Source organism: Haematobia irritans, chromosome 3, assembly GCF_050003625.1.
Source record: "Haematobia irritans isolate KBUSLIRL chromosome 3, ASM5000362v1, whole genome shotgun sequence".
Classification (NCBI taxonomy): Eukaryota; Metazoa; Arthropoda; class Insecta; order Diptera; family Muscidae; genus Haematobia; species Haematobia irritans.
Genome location: NC_134399.1, coordinates 122,135,753 through 122,161,615, shown reverse-complemented (window position 1 = coordinate 122,161,615; position 25,863 = coordinate 122,135,753). Strand labels below are relative to the sequence as shown.

Here is a 25,863-nt window from a genome sequence, read left to right as displayed (position 1 = left end):
CTCCTGAGGATTTTCCATTGGGCGAACCTCAAATCCCTTTGATCGATCAGTTCCCTGATACGAGAAGTGAACCAGCCATTACCTTTCCTCCTTACTGTCCTGGTAATCATCGGTACGGTCATGTCAAAGAACGATGTTCCATGTCTTTCCCGAACCTAGAACATTCCCAAACATTTTTTCGAAGCTCCTACGTTTCTCCCGAGAGATCTCCCTATTGACAGCCCTACGAGCAGCACGAAACTCGTCGTGGGCCTCAGTTCTCCTGAGGATTTTCCATTGGGCGAACCTCAAATCCCTTTGATCGATCAGTTCCCTGATACGAGAAGTGAACCAGCCATTACCTTTCCTCCTTACTGTCCTGGTAATCATCGGTACGGTCATGTCAAGGAGCGATGTTACATTATCCTCCAAAAAAGCTAACTGATCATCGGGGGAATCGATGCGGTATATAGATGACCAATCTATAAGAAAAAATTGTTGCCTCAGAGCTGAATAGTCAATGTTCCTAAAATCCCTGTAAGAATAAGTGTCAGTTCCATATGGAACACATATTCTATAGGTCAAAAAGATCAAATCATGCTTCGAGAAGAAAGGTATCGATAATTGATCATAGTGGAGAATATTGTCTTCAGTAGACACTACGAAGAGATCCAGTAAAGTGTTAGCAAATTGCGTGAAATGTGTCGGAGTGTCAGTATTTATCACGTATAGACCAAGGGCTCTCATATCTCCTACTAATTGTTGGTTCGTAAGAAGATTGTTGTCAAAGTCACCTGCTATCACAATTTCATCGAATTGTGTTGAAAACATTTCCACTTGCCTCATGAATTTTTCACAAACAAATATCGTTTCCCATTTGCTTTTCGCTTTAAGGAAGTGTATTAGGGAGAAAAGTATGTTATATACTTTCTGTGATAAACGTTCATTCTTTTACAAGATGCAAATACCATTTTATTAAGAATAATACTCATAATATACTCATAATATAATATAATATAATAAAAATACTCATCGCGCAAAATTTGAGCAAATCAGGGTAAAATCTGAAATGATTTCTTCCAAACTCAATTGGGCTCTTTTCTGACCAAAAACACATACTTATGCCAAATTTGAAGTCGATTGAATTAAAACTGCGACCTAGACTTCGATCACCAAAATGTATTCACAGACAGACGGGCATGTTTAGAGCGACTTAGGGGCACAAACGCCACTCGAGCAAAAACAAATCTACCAAAATTGAGAGAAAATTTTACCAAAAAAACTACTAAACAAAAAAATCTTATTTTGCAAAATTTTATTTCTATAGAAAATATGATTTCTATAGTAAATTTTGTCAAAATTTTATTTCTATAGAAAATTTTGTGAAATTTTTATTTATATAGACAATTTTATTTCTATAGAAAATTTTGTCAAAATTTTATTTCTATAGAAAATTTTGTGAAAATTTTATTTCTATAGAAAATTTTGTCAAATTTTTGTCAACAGTTTATTTCTATAGAAGATTTTGTCAAAATTTTATATCTATAGAAAATGTTGCCAAATGTGATTTCTATCGAAAATTTTGTCAAAATTTTATTTCTATAGAAAATTTTGTCAACATTTTATTTCTATAAAAAATTTTGTCAAAATTTTATTTCTATAGAAAATTTTGTCAACATTTTATTTCTATGGAAAATTTTGTCAAAATTTTATTTCTATAGAAAATTTTGTCAAAATTTTATTTCTATAGAAAATTTTGTCAAAATTTTATTTCCATAGAAAATTTTGTCAACATTTTATTTCTATAGAAAATTTTGTAAACATTTTATTTCTATAAAAAAATTTTGTCAATATTTTGTTTCGATACAAAATGTTGTCAAAATTTTATTTTTATAAAAAACTTTGTCAACATTTTATTCTATAGAAAATTTTGTCAAGGTTTTATTTCTATAGAAAATTTTATCAACATTTTATTTGTATAGAAAATTTTGTCAACATTTTATTTCTATAGAAAATTTTGTCAAAATTTTATTTGTATAGAAAATTTTGTCAAAATTTTATTTGTATAGAAAATTTTGTCAAAATTTTAATTCTATAGAAAACTTTGTCAAAATTTTATTTCTATAGAAAATTTTGCCAAAATTTTGTTTCTTTAGAAAATTTTATCAAAATTTTATTTCTATAGAAAATTTTGCCAAAATTTTATTTCTTTAGAAAATTTTGTCAAAATTTTACATCTATCGAAAATTTTGTCAAAATTTTATTTGTATAGAAAATTTTGTCAAAATTTTATTTGTATAGAAAATTTTGACAAAATTTTATTTCTTAGAAAATTTTGCAAAAATTTTATTTCTATAGAAAATTTTGTCAAAATTTTAATTCTTTAGAAAACTTTGTCAAAATTTTATTTCTATAGAAAATTTTGCCAAAATTTTGTTTCTTTAGAAAATTTTATCAAAATTTTATTTCTATAGAAAATTTTGCCAAAATTTTATTTCTTTAGAAAATTTTGTCAAAACTTTACATCTATCGAAAATTTTGTCAACATTTTATTTCTATAGTAAATTTTGTCAAAATTTTATTTGTATAGAAAATTTTGTCAAAATTTTATTTGTATAGAAAATTTTGACAAAATTTTATTTCTATAGAAAATTTTGTCAAAATTTTATTTCTATAGAAAATTTTGACAAAATTTTATTCCTGTAGAAATATTTTTATAGAAATTTTATTTCTATAGAAAATTTTGTCAAAATTTTATATCTATAGAAAATTTTGTCAAAATTTTATTTCTATTGAAACTTTTGTCAAAATTTTATTTTTATAGATAATTTTGTCGAAATTGTATTTCTGTTATGTTGTCAAAATTTTATTTATTTAGAAAATTTTGTCAAAATTTTATTTGTATAGAAAATTTTGCAAAAATTTTATTTCTATAGAAAATTTTGTCAAAATCTTATTTCTATTAAAAATTTTGTAAAAATTTTATTTCTTTTAGAAAATTTTTGCAAAATTTTATTTCGGTAGAAAAGTTTGTCAAAGTTTATAGTAAATTTTGTCATCATTTTATTTGATAGAACATTTTGTCAACATTTTATTTCTTAGAAAATTTTATCTATAGAAAATTTTGTCAACAGTTTAATTCTATAGCAAATATTGTCAACATTTTATTTCTATAAAAAATTTTGTCAGTATTTTATTACTACAGAAAATTTTATCAAAATTTTATTTCTATCGAAAATTTTGTCAAAATTTTATTTTTGTAGAAAATTTTGTCAAAATTTTATTTCTATAGAAAATTTTGTCAACATTTTATTTCTATAGAAAATTTTGTAAACTTTTTATTTCTATAAAAAGTTTGTCAATATTTTGTTTCTATACAAAATTTTGTCAAAATTTTATTTTTATAAAAAACTTTGTCAAAATTTTATTCTATAGAAAATGTCTATAGAAAATTTTGTCAAAATTTTATTTCTATAGAAAATGTTGTCAACATTTTATTTCTATAGAAAATTTTGTCAACTTTTATTTCTACAGAAAGTTTTGTAAACATTTTATTTCTATAAAAAATTTTGTCAATATTTTGTTTCTATACAAAATGTTGTCACAATTTTATTTCTATAGAAAATTTTGTCAAAATTTTATTTCTATAGAAAATTTTGTCAAAATTTTATTTCTATAGAAAATTTCGTCAAAATTTTATTTCTATAGAAAATTTCGTCAAAATTTTATTTCTATAGCAAATTTTGTCAAAATTTTATTTCTATAGAAAATTTTGCCAAAATTTTGTTTCTATAGAACATTTTGTCAAAATTTTATTTCTATAGAAAATTTTGTCAAAATTTTATTTCTATAGAAAATTTTGTCAAAATGTTATTTCTATAGAAAATTTTGTCAATATTTTATTTCTATAGAAAATTTTGTCAAAATTTTATTTTTATAGAGAATTTTGTCGAAATATAATTTCTATGTTATGTTGTCAAAATTTTATTTCTATAGAAAATTTTGTCAAAATTTTATTTCTATAGAAAATTTTGTCGAAATTTTATTTCTATAGAAAACTTTGTCAAAATTTTATTTCTATAGAAAATTTTGTCAAATTTTTATTTCTATAGAAAATTTCGTCAAAATTTTATTTCTATAGCAAATTTTGTCAAAATTTTATTTCTATAGCAAATTTTGTCAAAATTTTATTTCTATAGAAAATTTTGTTAGAATTCTACCAACTGTGGCAACCGTGCTCAGGGGCCGGCTTTTAGCATTATTGCTAAAGACACCATGTGTGTATTTCGTCTCATCCTGGGTGTTTCAAATATATACACTATCTTATAATACTCTGTTTCTTAGTATGGCGAAAAAATCGTTTCACATTTGCGGACGAATGTGGTATAGACAATACTCCTCTTAAGAATGTTGACATCCTGTAATAAAAATAAAAATACCCTCGTATTGATATTGTCCGTTTGGTATTCAGTTTTTAGAATTAAGTTGATATCTGATAAATGTTCACATTTAGGACAGAATAATTCTAGAGTAATTGTGATGAAAGAGTACCAAATGGATCGCGGTCGTTCCACGGTTCTTTTGGCAGTCGAAATGTATCAAAAAAAGTACAATAGTGTCAACTTTATCAACGCTGGCCTGAAAACATGAGCATGATTAAAATCGAGATCGTTTTTAAACTCTTAACATCCTAGACTCTAACTCTAGACTAAAATTGCAAATGAATTAAACTCGTAAGCATTTTATGTTTGGGAACGGGATTTTTTCGTGAGTGTCATTTTCCGAAATTCGTTACTCACGCACACTCGCAAAGATATTATTTTCGTGTCCATGCTCACGCACGACATTCGGTTTGTAATCACGCGTTGCCGTCATCATGACTCAGGGCTCACGCGTGAGACACGACAATTTTGCACACATTTAATAGGGAGTACCTTATCTTTGAGTTAAATATTGAATGGAACGCCGCTCTCTAACAAGAGAAAACTGTAATAATAGACATGAGAGTACGTGTAATATGTTAATAAACAGCCTCATACCTAAACTAACCTAGGCCTAGTGGAAAATTTTGCCGTATTTATTGGTGCTCTCTTTAAATGTTGGCTCTCTGTTTTTCAATGTCGTAAAATCCCAATAAGAATGAAAACCCATTGCACTCAAAATCTATAGCTTAAAATTCAATATAAAAAAAAAACACGGGAAACATAAATAAATTCCAACGAATTTAAGGACAATATTCATACAAAAGTATTGTAAATCACCATAAGTGGAAAAATCCTTACCGGATGTCACATATATTGTTCTCTTAAAATTTTATTAAAAATTTTTATCGCGTACTTACCCTGAACGGTTGAGCAGATGATCCATAGACTTGATTTGCTGTAACGCGTAATGAAAGCTCCATCATCCAGGACATTAAAGTTGGCAGTACCATTGTAATTGGAATTGGGTTGTTTCTCTTCCGTAAACAGCCACTGTGGTCCGGCCAAAGCAGCAATGACAATTGCCACAGAAATGCTATAATTTACATAAAAGAACAACAAAAAAGCACACTGTATGAAAGACAAGTAAAACAAAACGTGCAGTAAATGGTAAATGGAATCGGCTAAAGAGAAAGGAGAAAAAATAAAAATGAACTTAGTGGTGAAACAAGTATATACGGCCGTAAGTTCGGCCAGGCCGAAGCTTATGTACCCTCCATCATGGATTGCGTAGAAACTTCTACTGGAAACTGTCATCCACAATCGAATTACTTAAGTTGCGGTAACGCTTGCCGATGGCAAGGTATCTTAAAACCTCCTAACACCATCTTCTAAATTGTATGTAAGTCCATACGTGATATATATTAAATCAAAAAAGATCGATCCAATACGTATATAATTCAGTTTGACAAAGTAGACATAAAATTTTTACAAAATTTTATACAGAAATAAAATTTTAACAACATTTTCTATAGAAATAAAATTTTCACAAAATTTTCTATAGAAATAAAAATTTTGACAAAATTTTCTATAGAAAGAAAATTTTGACAAAAATTTCTACAGAAATAAAATTTTAACAAAATTTTCTATAGAAATAAACTTTTGACAAAATTTTCTATAGAAATAAAATCTTGGTAGATTATTTTTGGCTCGAGTGGCAACCATGATTATGAACCGAATAAAATTTGAACAAAATTTTCTATGGAAATAAAATTTTGACAAAATTTTCTATAGAAATAGAATTTTGACAATGATGAAAATTTTATTATGAACCGAATAAAATTTTAACAAAATTTTCTCAAGAAATAAAATTTTGACAAAATTTTCTATAGAAATAAAATTTTGACAAAATTTTCTATAGAAATAAAATTTTGGTAGATTATTTTTGGCTCTAGTGGCAACCATGATTATGAACTGATATGGACCAATTTTTGTGTGATTGGACCAATTTTGGTATGGTTGTTAGCGACCATATACTAACACCACGTTCCTAACTTGAACCGGATCGGATGAATTTTGGTCCTCCAAGAGGCTCCAGAGGTCAAATCTGGAGAATGTTTTATATGGGGGCTATATATAATTATGGACCGATATGGACCAATTCTGGCACGGTTGTTAAAGATCATATACTAACACCATGTTCCAAATTACAACCGGATTGGATGAAATTTGCTTCTCTTGGAGACTTCGCAAGCCAAATCTGGGGATCGGTTTATATGGGGCTATATATAATTATGAACCGATGTGGACCAATTTTTGCATGGTTGTTAGAAACCACATCCCAATATCATGTACCAAATTTCAGGCGGATCGGATGAAATTTGCTTCTCTTTGAGGCTCCGCAACCCAAATCTGGGGATCGGTTTATATGGGCGCTATATATAATTATGGACCGATGTGGATCGATTTTTGCACGGTTGTTAGAGACCATATACCAATACCATGTACCAAATTTCAGCCCGATCGGATGCAATTTGCTCCTCTTTGAGGCTTCGCAAGCCAAATCTGGAGATCGGTTTATATGGGGTCTATATATAATTATGGACCGATGTGGACCAATTTTTGCATGGTTGTTAGATACCATATACCAACATCATGTACCAAATTTCAGCTGGATCGGATGAAATTTGCTTCTCTTTAAGGCTCCGCAAGCCAAATCGGGGGATCGGTTTATATGGGGGCTATATATAATTATGGACCGATGTGGACCAATTTTTGCGTGATTGTTAGAGACCGTATACCAACACCATGTACCAAATTTCAGCCGGATCGGATGAAATATGCTTCTCTTAGATGCTCCACAAGCCAAATCTGGGGATCGGTTTATATGGGGGTTATATATAATTAGGAACCGATATGGACCAATTTTTGCATGGTTGTTAGAGACCATATATTAACATCATGTACCAAATTTCAGGCGGATCGGATGAAATTTTCTTCTCTTTGAGGCTCCGCAAGCCAAATCTGGGGATCGGTTTATATGGGGGCTATATATAATTATGGACCGATGTGAACCAATCTTTGCATGGTTGTTAGAGACCAACACCATGTACCAAATTTCAGCCGGATCGGATGAAATTTGCTTCTCTTTTAGGCTCCGCAAGCCAAATCTGGGGATCGGTTTATATGGGGGCTATATATAATTATGGACCGATGTGGACCAATTTTTGCATGGTTGTTGGAGACCATATACCAACACCAGATACCAAATTTCAGCCGGATCGGATGAAATATGCTTCTGTTAGAGGCTCCACAAACCAAATCTGAGGGTCCCTTTATATGGGGGCTATACGTAAAAGTGGACGGATATGGCCCATTTTCAATACCATCCGACCTACATCGATAGCAACTACTTGTGCCAAGTTTCAAGTCGATAGCTTGTTTCGTTCGGAAGTTAGCGTGATTTCAACAGACGGACGGACGGACGGACGGACATGCTTAGATCGACTCAGAATTTCACCACGACCCAGAATATATATACTTTATGGGGTCTTAGAGCAATATTTCGATGTGTTACAAACGGAATGACAAAGTTAATATACCCCCATCCTATGATGGAGGGTATAACAATTTGAAAACAATAAAAACAACAAATAAAAATGGAATACATGTCAGCAACAACATTGCGTCCATAAGCCCCCCACAATCCAACAGCAATATCGAACGGACCACATAAAACCGCTGAGAATAGCATCATCCACAATACAACTGAATTTTTGGTGAGAATAACACATGGAGAATATTTCAAAAAGACTTTGTTTTCTCTAATATACTCGTACATTTGGAGAGGTAAATATTTTTTCATTCGTCTCATGGTAACAAGTGATAATTTTGGTTATTTCAGACGAATTGAATTCGGCAGGATGTCTAGTAATGACAGTAAGTATGCCTGCCACTTAGGTAAAAAGTAATTTACGAAAGTTTTAAGAAAACTAACTCAAATATATAAAACAAGGCAAAGTTTGGTAACCGAAAAATACTGTCAGTATACATAACCTTGTTTCCTGCCAATTGAAATTTTGGATCAAATGAACTCGTTTAAGTAACAATTTCAACAATACTAACTAAAAACATTTTTTTTGTGGAATTTTCACGCTGATTGCATCTTCCCTATTAGCCCTTTCATTTCCAAGCAGTGTTGCCACAATGAATTTTTATTGTGGACCAAGATTTTTCCAAAACTGGACCAATGTTCCTACCAGCGGACCGTTTTCCAAATTAAATTAATATCATTTAAAAGTTAAAAATTTTTCAAAATTTTACATCGATAGAAAATTTTGGCAAATTTTTAATTTCTATTTATTTCTATAAAAATTTTGCAAAAATTTTATTTCTATAGAAAATTTTGTAAATATTTGATTTGTATAGAAATTTTTGTCAAAATTTTATTTCTATAGAAAAATTTATCACAATTTTATTTCTATAGAAAATTTTGTCAAACTTCTATTTCTATAGAAAGTTATCTCAAGTGATATGTAAAAAACTTAGTTTAACTTTTAGTTCAATAGAAATTTTTTTTCGAAATTTAATTTCTATAGAAAATTTAGCCAAAATTTTATTTCTATAAAAAAAAATTTTTTCTATAGAACATTTTGTCATAACTTTACTTCCATAGAAAATGTCGTCAAAATTTGCTATAGAAAATTTAGCCAAAAATTTTTTTCTATAGAAAATTTAGCCAAAAATTTTTTTCTGTAGAAAATTTTGTAAAAATTGTATTTCTATAGAAAACTTTGTTAAAATTTCAGTTCATAAGAAAATTTTGTTCAAATGTTATTTCTATAGAAAATTCAAATAGCTAAAATTTTATTTCTATAGAACATTTTGTCAATATTTAATTTCTATAGAAAATTTGTCAAACTTTTATTTGTATAGAAAGTTATCGCACATTTTTAATTCTATATAAAATTTTTACAAAATTTTCTTCCTATACAAATTTTTTCTAAAGTTGATTTCTGTACAAAATTTTATTTCTATAAATATGTTATTACAATGTTATTTCTATAGAAAATTTTGTTAAAATTTTATTTATATAGAAAATTTTGTCACAATGTTATTTCTATAGAAAATTTTGACAAAATTTTATTACTATAGAAAATTTTGTTAAAATTTTATTTCTATAGAAAATTTTGTTAAAATTTTATTTCTATAGAAAATTTTGTTAAAATTGTATTTCTATAGAAAATGTTGCCAACATTTTATTTCTACAGAACAGTTTTTAAAATTTTATTTCCATAGAAAATTTTGTTAAAATTTTATTTCCATAGAAAATTTTGTTAAAATTTTATTTCTAAAGAAAATTTTGTCAAAATTTTATATCTATGGAAAATTTTGTTAACATTTTATTTCTATAGAAAATTTTGTCAAAATTTATTATCTACGGAAAATTTTGTTAAAATTTTATTACTATAAAATATTTTGTTAAAATTTTATTTCTATAGAAAATTTGTCGAACTTTTATTTCTATACAAAGTTATCGCAAAATTTTAATTCTATACAAAATTTTTACAAAATTTTTGCATAATTTAGTATCAATAAAGAAATTTTCAAAAATTTTAGTGTTTGTCAAAATTGTATTTCTAAAGAAAATATTTTTAAAATTTTATTTCTATACAAATTTTTGTCAACATTTTATTTCTACAGAAATTTTTTCAAAATTTTATTTGGAAAAAATACCGATTCGACGAAAATGGACCATAATCAACCAAATTCCGTTTGGTCCGACCATCGGACCAAATTTTAAAATTAATCATTTTTTACACCAATTTTGGTCCGAACGGAAAAAAACGAAAAAAATCGAAGTGATTTAATTAGCTCTCGCCACCATCTCTGCTCCAATACAAACAATGTAGAGGCAAATATTCAATTTTATTATTATAGGGTAATTTTACCGGATATTTTCTATTTTTGTGAGAAATATTAATTTAAGTTTGGAATTTTTAGAGACTATAACATCCCAATTTGGGTACAAGAGTTAGAGAATACTGGGAACACTGCAAGACATTGTTTAATGGCCCTCTGATCTTTTAATGAAACCCGGAGCCGAGTAGGTTAGGTTAGGTTAACCTACCCAGAGTTGTGCAGGGCCCTTCTCAGAACTCGAGTATATCCTCTCAAATTCATTGAAATCCTCTGTTGCATTTCCCTGGGAATTCCTAATATTACTTAACATAATTCCGTAAACCACCATGGCGGTCGAATTTTCACCCTTGCCATTCTTCTAGGGCATGGAGCCTTCAGTAAGGTTAGGTTACAGTGGCAGCCCGATTTATTATAATACCAGATATATAAGAATCACATCTATGTCCCCTTCATCATGAGGACTTTTAAGGCAGCACTTACAATGGTGAAGATGTATCTGGATGAACCGTAGAACCATCAAAATTGTCAACCACCTACGCATCAGTCGTTTCCACTGAGTCCCCTGAGTCAAAACTGCCTCTTCACAGATCTCAGTGACTTTCGCAACAACCCCAGGTTCAACTTTGTTGAGTTTTGAGGCTGTAGAAACTTCCCTCATACGATGTATTTCCATGCCTGCAGTTTTGATATCTACCTCGATTTCGCAAGAAGATCTGTTCTCATCTGACTCAGATGGAGCCTTGTCCGCTTCAAATCTTTCGGATGATCTCCGAAGTCCTGTGACCTGGCCAGATGTGGCAAAGACTCATTCACAGGGCCAACCGGCGGTTGGAAGATCTGAGTTGCATTCCTTTATGGCCACTTTCTCATCCTCCGTTTAATTCTCAACCGGGGGATAGACCACCGGTTAGTAAAATTTTGTATGGGATCAGCTGTTTTATCGACACGATAAATAATAACAAGACATTGAGAAACCGGCCCTTAGTCTTTTTAATATAATGATAGCCATCCCAAATGGCTATCATTAGCCATCCCAAAATTGTCCTGTGCAACTGTGGCAAAGGTTTTTTGATCCCTTTTGGAAGCTAGCAGCTCATCCCGCGATCGTTCCCTTTTGCCAGCTTCAACAATTCTTTGCGAACGTTTTAAGGAATAGCTTTGTTTAGCCGATAACGTGCTTGGGTCGACTGATCCTAATTTCTTTAGGAGATAAATAGAGCTCTTCTGCGTTCCTTGAACCTCTTTCTTGAGGAATAACCGACGTTTGATGCCATTACCTTAGGAAAGGTTCGACTTGCAAAGCAGGTTTCGCGACGATGGTTGCCACAGTTGGTAGAATTCTTTCAAAATGGTAAATTTTTTACTGTTTGGAAACTGGTAGGATTCTTGATATTTTGGTAGATTATGCCAAATATTCCTCTCCAACTAAGAGGTACTTCAATTTCCTATAGAAATAAAATTTTCTATAGAAATAAAATTTTGACCAAATTTTCTATTAATATAAAATTTTGACATAATATTCTAGAGAAATAAAATTTTGAAAAAATGCTCTATAGAAATAAAATTTTAGTACAATTTTTAATAGAAATTTTTTAAGGGAAATACAATATTGGTAAAAATTTTAATAGAAATAAAATTTTGACAAAAATTTCTATAGAAATAAAATTTTGATAAAATTTTCTATAGAAATAAAATTTTGACAAAATTTTCTATAGAAATAAAATTTTGACAAAATTTTCTATAGAAATAAAATTTAAAAAAAAATTCTATAGATAATTTTGACAAAATTTTCTATAGAAATAAAATTTAAAAAGAATTTCTATCGATAATTTTGACAAAAATTTCTATAGAAATAAAATTTTGTCAAAATGTTTGAAAAAATTTTCTATAGAAATAAAATTTTGACAAAATTTTAATAGAAATAAAATTTTGACAAAATTTTCTGTAGAAATAAAATGTTGATAAAATTTTCTATAGAAATAAAATTTTGACAAAATTTTCTATAGGAATAAAATTTTGACAAAATTTTCTACACAACTAAAAATTTAACATAATATTCTATAGAAATAAAATTTTGAAAAAATATTCTATAGAAATAAAATTTTGACAAAATTTTAATAGAAATAAAATTTTGACAAAATTTTCTGTAGAAATAAAATGTTGACAAAATTTTCTATAGAAATAAAATTTTGACAAAATTTTCTATAGGAATAAAATTTTGACAAAATTTTCTACACAACTAAAAATTTGACATAATATTCTATAGAAATAAAATTTTGAAAAAATATTCTATAGAACTAAAATTTTGACAAAATTTTCTATAGAAATAAAATATTGACATAATATTCTATAGAGATAAAATTTGGAAAAAATGTTCTATAGAAATAAAATTTTGGTAAAATTTTTAAGGAAAATAAAATATTGGTAAAAATTTTAATAGAAATAAAATTTTTACAAAATTTTCTATAGAAATAAAATTTTGACAAAATTTTCTATAGAAATGACATTTTGACAAAATTTTCTATAGAAATAAAATTTTGACAAAATTTTCTATAGAAATAAAATTTTGACAAAATTTAATATAGAAATACAATTTTGACAAAATTTTCTATAGAAATAAAATTTTGACAAAAATTTCTATAGAAATAAAATTTTGACAAAATTTTCTATAGAAATAAAATTTTGACAAAATTTTCCATAGAAATAAACTATTGACAAAATTTTCTATAGAAATAAAATGTTGGCAAAATTTTCTATAGAAATAAATTTTTGACAAAATTTTCTATAAAAATATAATTTTGTCAAAATTTTCTATAGAAATAAAATTTTGACAAAATTTTCTATAGAAATAAAATTTTGACAAAATTTTCTATAGAAATAAAATTTTGACAAAATTTTCTATAGAAATAAAATTTTGACAAAATTTTCTATAGAAATACAATTTTGACAAAATTTTCTCTAGAAATAAAATTTTTCTATAGAAATAAACTATTGACAAAATTTTCTATAGAAATAAAATTTTGATAAAATTTTCTATAGAAAAAAACTGTTGACAAAATTTTCTATAGAAATAAAATTTTGACAAAATTTTCTACAGAAGTAAAATTTTGACAAAATTTTCTACAGAAATAAATTGTTGTTAAAATTTTCTATAGAAATAAAATATTGACAAAATTTTTTATAGAAATAAAATTTTGACAAAATTTTCTATAGAAATAAAATCTTGACAAAATATTCTATAGAAATAAAATTTTGACAAAATTTTCTATAGAAATAAAATTCGTTTTAATGACCTGCCAATATTTAAATCGATTTACAGGCTGGACTATTTAAATCTGTATAGCCTGTAAATCGATTTAAATATTGGTAGGCCATTAAAACGAAAATATCAGCATTATATTCGATAAGAATTGCTTACAATAGGACCCCAGAAAAAAATTTGGAGGTCCTTCTAAAGGCACAACTGCAAAAGAACTTCCAAAAATTTTGACAAAATTTTCTATAAAAATAAAATTTTGACAAAATTTTCTATAGAAATAAACTATTGACAAAATTTTCTATAGAAATAAAATGTTGACAAAATTTTCTATAGAAATAAATTTTCTATAGAAATAACATTTTGATAAAATTTTCTATAGAAAAAAACTGTTGACAAAATTTTCGATAGAAATAAAATTTTGACAAAATTTTCTACAGAAGTAAAATTTTGACAAAATTTTCTACAGAAATAAATTGTTGTTAAAATTTTCTATAGAAATAAAATATTGACAAAATTTTTTATAGATATAAAATTTTGACAAAATTTTCTATAGAAATAAAATCTTGACAAAATATTCTATAGAAATAAAATTTTGACAAAATTTTCTATAGAAATAAAATTCGTTTTAATGACCTGCCAATATTTAAATCGATTTACAGGCTGGACTATTTAAATCTGTATAGCCTGTAAATCGATTTAAATATTGGTAGGCCATTAAAACGAAAATATCAGCATTATATTCGATAAGAATTGCTTACAATAGGACCCCAGAAAAAAATTTGGAGGTCCTTCTAAAGGCACAACTGCAAAAGAACTTCCAAAAATTTTGACAAAATTTTCTATAAAAATAAAATTTTGACAAAATTTTCTATAGAAATAAACTATTGACAAAATTTTCTATAGAAATAAAATGTTGACAAAATTTTCTATAGAAATAAATTTTTGACAAAATTTTTTATAAAAATATAATTTTGTCAAAATTTTCTATAAAAATAAAATTTTGATAAAATTTTCTATAGAAATAAAATTTTGACAAAATTTTCTATAGAAGTAAAATTTTGACAAAATTTTCTACAGAAGTAAAATTTTGACAAAATTTTCTATAGAAATAACATTTTGACAAAATTTTCGACAAATATAAAATTTTGACAAAATTTTCTATAGATATAAAATTTTAACAAAATTTTCTATAGAAAACGTAAATTTGACAAAATTTTCTATAGAAAAGGTAATTATGACAACATTTTCTATAGAAATAAAATTTTGACAAAAATTTCTATAGAAATAAAATTTTGACAAAATTTTCTGTAGAAATAAAATTTTGACAAAATTTTCTATAGATAATTTTGACAAAAATTACTATAGAAAAAAAATTTTGACAAAATTTTAATTGACAAAATTTTCTATAGAAATAAAATTCGTTTTAATGACCTGCCAATATTTAAATCGATTTACAGGCTGGACTATTTAAATATGTATAGCCTGTAAATCGATTTAAATATTGGTAGGCCATTAAAACGAAAATATCAGCATTATATTCGGTAAGAATTGCTTACAATAGGACCCCAGAAAAAAATTTGGAGGTCCTTCTAAAGGCACAACTGCAAAAGAACTTCCAAAAATTTTGACAAAATTTTCTATAGAAATAAACTATTGACAAAATTTTCTATAGAAATAAAATGTTGACAAATTTTTCTATAGAAATAAATTTTTGACAAAATTTTCTATAAAAATATAATTTTGTCAAAATTTTCTATAAAAATAAAATTTTAAAATTCTCTATAGAAATAAAATTTTGACAAAATTTTCTATAGAAATTAAATTTTGACAAAAATTTCTATAGAAATAAAATTTTGACAAAATTTTCTATAGAAATAACATTTTGACAAAATTTTCGACAAATATAAAATTTTGAAAAAATTTTCTATAGATATAAAATTTTAACAAAATTTTCTATAGAAAACGTAATTTTGACAAAATTTTCTATAGAAAAAGTAATTATGACAACATTTTCTATAGAAATAAAATTTTGACAAAAATTTCTATAGAAATAAAATTTTGACAAAATTTTCTGTAGAAAAAAAATTTTGACAAAATTTTCTATAGATAATTTTGACAAAAATTACTATAGAAATAAAATCTTGACAAAATTTTAATTGACAAAATTTTCTATAGAAATAAAATTCGTTTTAATGGCCTGTCAATATTTAAATCGATTTACAGGCTGGACTATTTAAATCTGTATAGCCTGTAAATCGATTTAAATATTGGTAGGTCATTAAAACGAATATATCAGCATTATATTCGATAAGAATTTCTTACAATCCCAGAAAAAAATTTGGAAGTTCTTCTAAAGGCACAACTGCAAAAGAACTTCTAAAAATTTTCTCCCAACTAAGTTATTTATTTTAACTATCCATGAGGTTGATTTGTTGATTTGATTTTTTTTTTCATTCAGTAAAACTGTTTTAACTTTTTTGTTTCAAATACTATATAAATAGAGAAGGAATTAAAAAAATGGTACAAATTATTGAAATTTAGTAGAAGAAAATTGTAAATCTTGTAGAAAAATCGCACTTTTTGAAGTAAAAAGTTTAAAATATTTGGTAAAATATCATAGAATTTTATAATTCGCATCCAAAACACTGTAATTGGGTCATACCTTACGGGAGCCACCGTGATGCAATGGTTAGCATCCCGCTCTCCTGGGTTCAAGCCCAGTTGCGACCAAGCACCAAAAAATTGTTCAGCAGTGGATTATCCCACCTCAGTAATACTGGTGACATTTCTGAGGGTTTCAAAGCTTCTCTAAGTGGTTTCACTGCAATGTGGAACGCCGTTCGGACTATATAAAGGAGGTCCCTTGTCATTGAGCTTAACATAGAATCGGACAGCACTCAGTGATAAGAAAGAAGTTCACCACTGTGGTATCACAATGGACTGAATAGTCTAAGTGAGGCTGAAATATGGGGCTGACCCTATACCTGACCTAACCTAACACACCTTAAGAAGTGATGCAAATTCCATACAAAGGCTGTTGAAATGGTGGACATCCAACCTATGACAAGCCCATGTTAAATTCATCGCTTCAGCAAGCATTTTATACCACTTCCGGATCCAAAAATAAAATTTTTGACTACATTTTTGGCCATGCTTTTTTTTTTGCTGGGTCGTCCTTAAACAGCGAAAATTTTTCTACTTCAATTTAATCCCCGCTCTTTTTTGCTTACGCAAAATGAAAATAAATTCTTTTTTTTACTTTCATTTAATCTTTTGGGTTTTTCTTTCATTGAATTGCATATCCCATGATATGTTTCCACAGTAACCAAATGCAGTTATTTCGAGCAGAAACCAAACTAAAATAGACAAAAAAGAAAGGAAGATATGCTGATAGGTCAAAATATTGTGAATGCTTGGAAATTCAAATGAAACGGAATTTAGTGTTTTGGGAGAATATGAATAAAAAATTTTACTTTCTTCTCTTTGGTACGCTACATTACCTAATTGAATGGCTTTTAGTCTTGGCATGTCATTGTAATGGACTAAACTTTGGGTGTGTTTTGTAAAGTATTTGCTCCTGTTGCGAATGTTTAGTTGGACAATAGGCTAAGTGTATGCAGAAACCAAAGTCTATGGATGAACTGGAGAAAAATTCAGTATTTTCCGATAATTGATTGGTGCCAGTTTTGTGAAAAATTTGTATCATTTGACATAGTAATGCTTTATGATGCCTTTTATAATTCGGTATTAGAGAACAAAAAAAAAATATGAATCATCGAAGATAGTTTTGTTGTTTTTCAAAATATTCCCCATTAAGATCTATATGCATATGTTTGAATCAATTGTCGAAATTCTTTTGCCACTCTGATTAGGGTATCACCAAAGCATGCATTCTGTGCCCACCAACCGCTTCTTCAGGTGTCGAAAAACGTTGACCTCTCTCTCATTTTATTGCTTTCGTATGGGAATAAAAAGAAGTCATACGGTGCCAAGTCAGGATTATACGGCGGATGACCCATCGAATCCTTGTTTTAAGCGCTCAAAAATGCAGTTGCTTGAGCTGATGTCAGAGAGCTCGCATTGTCGTGGTAGAGAGTGATCTATCTGCGGCGGTTAGTTTTCTTGATTTCTTGGAAGACAAGAAATTTCTTTCGATCCATTGACACGAGCCGTCTTTTTAGCGATTGACAAATTGTGTGGGATCCAACGTGAAAAATTTGTTTGACCGTCATATGTTCATTCAAAGTTGAATGTAATGCTGGTGACTTTTCTGAGTGTTTCAAAGCTTCTGTATGTGGTTTCACTGTAATGTGGAACGCCGTTCGGACTCGGCTATAAAAAGGAGGTCCCTTGTCAATGAGCTTAACCTAGAATCGGGCAGCACTCACTGATAAGAGAAAAGTTCACCTGTGGTATCTCAATAGCCTGAATAGAATAAGCGATCCAGACATATCGGGCTGCCATTATACATAACCTGACCTAACCTATCCTAGCTTGAAAAGAGGATTCAGTTTGCTGGCATACACATAAGTCTGAATTCGACTTGTGCGCTCTAACTTCTCTCCATCGTACCCTTCTTTCATTCCAGCAACTCTATGTCCCTGGCGAATTTTTAGTCCTTGTTTCGGGTGGGCCAGGTCCGTAATCTCTTCTGCGCCGATATGGTTAATTCTTAGCCTAATAAAGGCATGACAGTGACAAAGGTAATGTTCCAAGTTCTCATAATCATCAAAACACACCCTAACATATATGCACTCAATTCTAGGAGCACAGTCTTTATTCCCACGGCCACTGGAGCCAAAGAAATTCTACCAACATTTGGAGAAATTTACCAAACACAAAGTTTTTTTTGTCAAAATTTTATTTCTATAGAAAATGTTGTCAAAATTTTATTTCCATAGAAATTTTTATCAAAATTTTATTTCTCTTGTTAATATTGTTGACCTTTTAATTTCATTTTTATGATTTTTTTCTCATAATCTCGGCTATAGCTCTATAAAGTAAATGTGAAATTTTTGGTGTCTTGTTGTCTTCGTCAGAATCGTTTTCAAGGCTACAAATTATAAAATTTTACAAAAATTAGTTACAAAATGCACAAAATAAAATAAAACAAACTACAAATATTGAAGCTATTATAATTTCTCCGCTATCTTGCTGCTTCGCTGTCTGTTTTTCTACAGGTGATTATTTTCTCTTGTGGTTTTGTATCGTGTGCCGATATATTCTCACGCAGTTCTCAATATCTTTCTTATATATAAAAACAAGAAGAAACTCAAAAATTCACGTTTCATTTATAGACCAATAGCCGAGATTATGAGATAAAAATCATAAAATTTTATTTCTATAGAAAATTTGTCAAAATTTTATTTTTATAGAAGATTTGGTCGAAATTTTATTTTTATGGAAAATTTTTTCAAAATTTTATTTTTATAGAAAATTTTGTCAAAAATTTATTTTAATAGCGAATTTTGTCAAAATTTTATTTCTATGGAAATGTTTGTTTCACATTTTTATTTCTATAGAAAATTTTGACAAAATTTTAATTCAATATACAATTTTGTCAAAATATTAATTCAATAGAAATTTTTGTCAAAATTGTATTTCTATATAAAATTTTGTCAAAAATCTTTTAGGGAAAATTTTGTCAAAATTTTATGTCTATAGAACATTTTTTAATTTTTTTTTCTGTAGAAAATTTTGTCAAATTTCAGTTCAATAGAAATTTTTTCAAAGTTTTTGCTATAGAAAATTTTGTCACGATTTTATTTCTATAGAAAATGATTGCAAATTTTATTCCTATAGAAAGTTTTGCCAAAATTTATTTCTATTGAAAATGTTGTCAAAATTTTATTTATAAAGAAAATTTCTGCAAAATTTTATTTCTATACAAAATGTAATTTTTGAAGAAAATTTTGTCAAATTTTATTTCTATAGAAGATTTTGTCAAGATTTTACTTCCATAGAACATTTTGCAAAATTTTATTTCTATAAAAAATGTTGTCAAAATTTTATTTCTAGAAAAAATTTTGTCAAAATTTTATTTCTATAGAAAATTTTGTCAAAATTTTATTTCTAAAGACAATTTTGTCAAAATTTTATTTCTACAGACAATTTTGTCAAAAATCTTTTAGGGAAAATTTCGTCAAAATTTTATGTCTATTTGTTAAAATTTTTTTCTGTAGAAAATTTTGCAAATTTTATTTCAATAGTAATTTTTTTCAAAGTTTTTGCTATAGAAAATTTTGTCACGATTTTATTTCTATAAAAATGGTTGCAAATTTTATTCCTGTAGAAAATTTTGTCAACATTTTATTTATAAAGAAAATTTCTGCAAAATTTTATTTCTATACAAAATTTTATTAAAATGTAATTTTTAAAGAAAATATTGTCAATTCTATTTCTATAGAAAATTTTTGTCAAAATTTTATTTCTATAGAATATTTTGTCAACATTTTATTTCTATAGAAAATTTTGTCACGATTGTATTTCTATAGAAATTGGTTGCAAATTTTATTCCTATAGAAAGTTTTGCCAAAAGTTTATTTCTATTGAAAATGTTGTCAAAATTTTATTTATAAAGAAAATTTCTGCAAAATTTTATTTCTATACAAAATGTAATGTTTAAAGAAAATTTTGTCAAATTTTATTTCTATAGAAGATTTTGTCAAGATTTTACTTCCATAGAACATTTTGTCAAAATTTTATTTCTATAAAAAATGTTGTAAAAATTTTATTTCTGTAAAAAATTTTGTCAAAATTTTATTTCTATAGAAAATTTTGTCAAAATTTTATTTCTTTAGAAAATTTTTTCAAAATTTTATTTATATAGAAAATTTTATCAAAATTTTATTTCTATAGAAAATTTTGTCAAAATTTTATTTCTATAGACAATTTTGTCAAAATTTTATTTCTATAGACAATTTTGTCAAAAATCTTTTAGGGAAAATTTTGTCAAAATTTTATGTCTATTTGTTAAAATTTTTTTCTGTAGAAAATTTTGTCAAATTTTATTACAATAGTAATATTTTTCAAAGTTTTTGCTATAGAAAATTTTGTCACGATTTTATTTCTATAAAAAATGGTTGCAAATTTTATTCCTATAGAAATTTTTGTCAACATTTTATTTATAAAGAAAATTTCTGCAAAATTTTATTTCTATACAAAATTTTATTACAATGTAATTTTTAAAGAAAATTTTGTCAAAATTTTATTCCTATAGAAAATTTGGTCAAAATTTTATTTCTATAGAAAATTTTGTCAAAATTTTATTTCTATAGAAGATTTTGTAAAAATTTTATTTCTATAGAAAATTTTTGTCAAAATTTTATTTCTATAGAAAATTTTGTCAACATTTTATTTCTATAGAAAATTTTGTCAAAATTTTATTTCTATAGAAAATTGTGTCAAATTTTTTTTTTTTTTTATTTCTATAGAAAATTTTGTCAAAATTGTATTTCTATAGAAAATGTTGTCAAAATTTTATTTCTATGGAAAATTTTGTCAAAAATCTTTTAGGGAAAATTTTGTCAAAATTTTATGTCTATAGAAAATTTGTTAAAATTTTATTTCTGTAGAAAATTTTGTCAAAATTTTATTTCTATAGAAAATTTTGTCAAAATTTTATTTATAAAGAAAATGTCTGCAAAATTTCATTTCTATACAAAATGTAATTAAAAAAAAAATTGTCAAAATTTTATTTGTTAGAAAATTTTGCCAAATTTTATTTCTATAGAAAATTTTTTCAAAATTTTATTTCTATAGAAGATTTTGTCAAGATTTTATTTCCATAGAAAATTTTGTCAAAATTTAATTTCTATAAAAAATTTTGTCAAAATTTTATTTTAATAAAAATTTTGTTAAAATTTTGTTTCTATAGAAAATTTTGTCAAAATTTTATTTCTATAGAAAATTTTGTCAAAATTTTATTTCCTTAGAAAATTTTTTCAAAATTTTACTTCTATAGAAGTAAATAAAATTTATCAAAATTTTATTTCTATAGAAAATTTTGTCAAAATTTTATTTCTATAGACAATTTTGTCAAAATGTTATTTCTATAGACAATTTTGTCAAAAATCTTTTAGGGAAAATTTTGTCAAAATTTTATGTCTATTTGTTAAAATTTTATTTCTGTAGAAAATTTTGTTAAATTTTTTTTCAATAGTAATTTTTTTCACAGTTTTTGTTATAGAAAATGTTGTCACGATTTTATTTCTATAGAAAATGGTTGTAAATTTTATTCCTATAGAAAATTTTTGTCAAAATTTTATTTATAAAGAAAATTTCTGCAAAATTTTATTTCTATACAAAATTTTATTAAAATGTAATTTTTAAAGAAAATTTTGTCAAAATTTTATTCCTATAGAAAATTTTGTCAACATTTTATTTCTGTAGAAAATTTTGTCAAAATTTTATTTCTATAGAAGATTTTGTAAAAATTTTATTTCTATAGAAAATTTTTGTCAAAATTTTATTTCTATAGAAAATTTTGTCAACATTTTATTTCTATAGAAAATTTTGTCAAAATTTTATTTCTATAGAAAATTGTGTCAAATTTTTTTTTTTTTATTTCTATAGAAAATTTTGTCAAAATTGTATTTCTATAGAAAATGTTGTCAAAATTGTATTTCTATGGAAAATTTTGTCAAAAATATTTTAGGGAAAATTTTGTCAAAATTTTATGTCTATAGAAAATTTGTTAAAATTTTATTTCTGTAGAAAATTTTGTCAAAATTTTATTTCTATAGAAAATTTTGTCAAAATTTTATTTATAAAGAAAATGTCTGCAAAATTTCATTTCTATACAAAATGTAATTAAAAAAAAAATCGTCAAAATTTTATTTGTTAGAAAATTTTGCCAAATTTTATTTCTATAGAAAATTTTGTCAAAATTTTATTTCTATAGAAGATTTTGTCAAGATTTTATTTCCATAGAAAATTTTGTCAAAATTTAATTTCTATAAAAAATTTTGTCAAAATTTTATTTTAATAAAAATTTTGTTAAAATTTTGTTTCTATAGAAAATTTTGTCAAAATTTTATTTCTATAGAAAATTTTGTCAAAATTTTATTTCCTTAGAAAATTTTTTCAAAATTTTACTTCTATAGAAGTAAATAAAATTTATCAAAATTTTATTTCTATAGAAAATTTTGTCAAAATTTTATTTCTATAGACAATTTTGTCAAAATGTTATTTCTATAGACAATTTTGTCAAAAATCTTTTAGGGAAAATTTTGTCAAAATTTTATGTCTATTTGTTAAAATTTTATTTCTGTAGAAAATTTTGTTAAATTTTTTTTCAATAGTAATTTTTTTCAAAGTTTTTGTTATAGAAAATTTTGTCACGATTTTATTTCTATAGAAAATGGTTGTAAATTTTATTCCTATAGAAAATTTTGTCAAAATTTTATTTATAAAGAAAATTTCTGCAAAATTTTATTTCTATACAAAATTTTATTAAAATGTAATTTTTAAATTAATGTAATTTTTATTTCTATAGAAAATTTTGTCAAAATTGTATTTCTATAAAAAATTTTGCTGACAAAATTTCTATAGAAAATTTTGTCAACATTTTATTTCTATCGAACATTTTGCCCAAAATTTTATTTCTATAGAAAATTTTGTCAAAATTTTATTTCTATGGAAAATTTTGTCAACATTTTATTTCTATGGAAATTTTGTCAAAATTTTAGTTCTATACAAAATTGTGTGTATACAAAAATGATATTGATTTTATGTTTTAGTTATACTTAAATAGCTAAAATTGCATTTCTTAGAAAATAAATTAAGTTTTTGTGTGTAATGTTATAGCCTTGTTATATTATTATTTTTTTGTTTTATTTATTTTTAGCTATAGACGCTATAATGCTACTGCTTACGGGCCACAGCTGTCATAAGGACATACATGGAAACATTGAAGCTGGTAAGTCGGTTGAAAATTTTTTCTTCTTCTTTACTGTTAGAATAAAAACGAGAATTACCTTTAGATCAAACGCCAATGTTCTTGCGAATAATTATACTATTCATCTCAAGAAAAAATAATTGCTTCGTACATTAGATTTTTTTTTTTTGCTTAGTTTTGTTTCACTTGTATCCTAATTGCTTCCATGTAATTTGTTCGAAATATTTAATTTAGAGTACTCGACATTCGTCTAATACATAATTGGCAGCAGCAACTAATTCGACATTTTCAAACATGCAGATCTCCCATATGAACCGCCAATGTAACCGCCTTGAATTGGGACTTGGGCAATAAAGCAATGTCATTTGTTAGCAAAACCAAAGGCAAAGGACGATGAGTGCAGTCCGCGCGCGAACAGTTGAAAGTTGAAATGAATGTTTGCCTGAGTACTTGTAGTTCATCATCACTTGAACATTGTTTTAGTAGTCAAATGTGTTTGTAGTCCTGGCGGTGTTGGTTTTTCCCCTTTTCTATTGCTATGTCCGTTTCGTTTTTTTTGTTGCTTTTCGCTTTGGCTTCCATTCTGGTATGTATGTCAGAGACAGAATGGCAACATGGCACGGAAATGTAGAAAATAAATACTGAAGCTTGTTGACGTTGAAATGGGATGTGAATCAGCGTCAGCGCGAAAGAATTTCGTGTTAGTAGCCAGTCATTAAGTTTGCACGACTAGCCATCCTCATTGCAATATGATGGGAAGTCTTCATAGGCCACCTAGAAATGTGTGGCATTAGAAATCTATGAGTGAATGAATATTTCAAAAAGGGAATTAACTTCCAAAAAGCATATGAGAGGGCCTTGGCATGAACATACGCAGTATGTATATGATCACTTTACATAATTAAAAAAAAATATTATTATTGTTTGATGGGAACATGTAACAATTTCGTTGGAATCATGTTATTACTGTTAGCAAATAAAACCCTTCTGAAGAAAGGGTTGATGTTTGGCGAAAACAGGGATTTAACTTGTGCCCTTGTGTCTAATATGGAAACCACAAGTTTGTTTATAGCAACATTCCAAATAAGAGGTGATCGAACTCCTCCTTGGGATGTGTATCTGATCACATACCTTTGAATATTTGCTTGCCCTAGTGTGGCTGACATACGTCTCTTCGTTAGAAGTTCGTCTAACAGCCTTAGTATCCATTGAACTTGAATGGACGGTATTGAGTACTCCGACGATGTCTAGAAATGCCACAATTGCGTATTCATTGACAGATAGTGAGCTTTCAATAAACTTGACTAGTTCATGCAATGGGGTCTCAGTAGACCTGCCCTTCGAGTAGGCATGTTGTTGTTTCGAGAGCAGTAATTAATCGACCAAACGTCTCACGATAATTTCCCACTTTGATACACGTTTGCCATAGTTGATAGAATTCTACCAAAAATGGAAATTTTTTTACCGTTTGGTTCATTCTAAAGAAATACACATTTTTCTATAGAAATAAAATTTTGACAAAATTTTCTATAGAAATAAAATTTTGACAAAATTTTTTATAGAAGATAGAGGAAGCACGCTCAAAAACAAACCCAGCCAAATACATTCAAATCGATGATTTGAGTTTGGCAAAGGAAAAGAGATATGCTGGCAAATTTGTTTAGGCAGTAGCCGACTATCAAACCCTTTTTCGGGAGGTTCAAGTGTAGTTCACTTTGGGTTGAGAGAATTACCCGAATTTATTCTGATAATTGGTTGATAGTTTTGCAGCAAGTAGAGGATGCTGATGAGGAATGTGGTAATTCCGAAACAGCTGTACATCCAACCATCTTGCAGTCTATAGGGCTTTGCCCAAATAAATTTGACAAGCATACTTTTCCTCTGTGGGTTAAGCTACACTTGTAGTTTAGTCAATGCATGGCTTTAAGCTGAGATCAAAAACAACAATAACGATTGAAGAGAAGCCAACAATAATAAACAAAACGAAATAAAATTTTGACAAAAAATTCTACGTATAAATTTTGACAAAATTTTTTATAGAAATAAAATTTTGACAACATTTTCAAAAAATGTTTTATATAAATAATATTTTGGAAAAAAATTTTCTACATAAAAGTTTTGAAAAAATTTTCTATAGACATAAAATTTTTATAAAACTTTCTATATAAATAAATATATATATTAAATAATAATAGAAATAGGGTTTTCCTATTTCCCCTTTAAGATTTTTACTCTTAGAAATCACTTTCTATGTTTATTCGCTGAAATATAAATCCATAAAATCTCGTTACTCTGTAAGTCACTGTCAATAAAATTGATGTTAAAAATTTAAAAATCTATATATATAAAATTCAATCTATGTTTGTTTATTTGTTTGTTTGTAT

At 26.5% G+C, this 25,863-nt stretch overlaps 1 protein-coding gene across 1 annotated transcript in view; it reads right to left on the bottom strand.

Moving 5' to 3' along the window:
• Positions 1-25,863, bottom strand: part of stg1 (stargazin-like protein) — a 228,350-nt gene that overhangs the window by 177,985 nt on the left and 24,502 nt on the right. Inside the window, exon 2 of the mRNA XM_075301781.1 lies at positions 5,321-5,496. Coding sequence (XP_075157896.1) covers positions 5,321-5,496 — 176 coding nt within the window. The remainder of the gene's footprint in view (positions 1-5,320; positions 5,497-25,863) is intronic.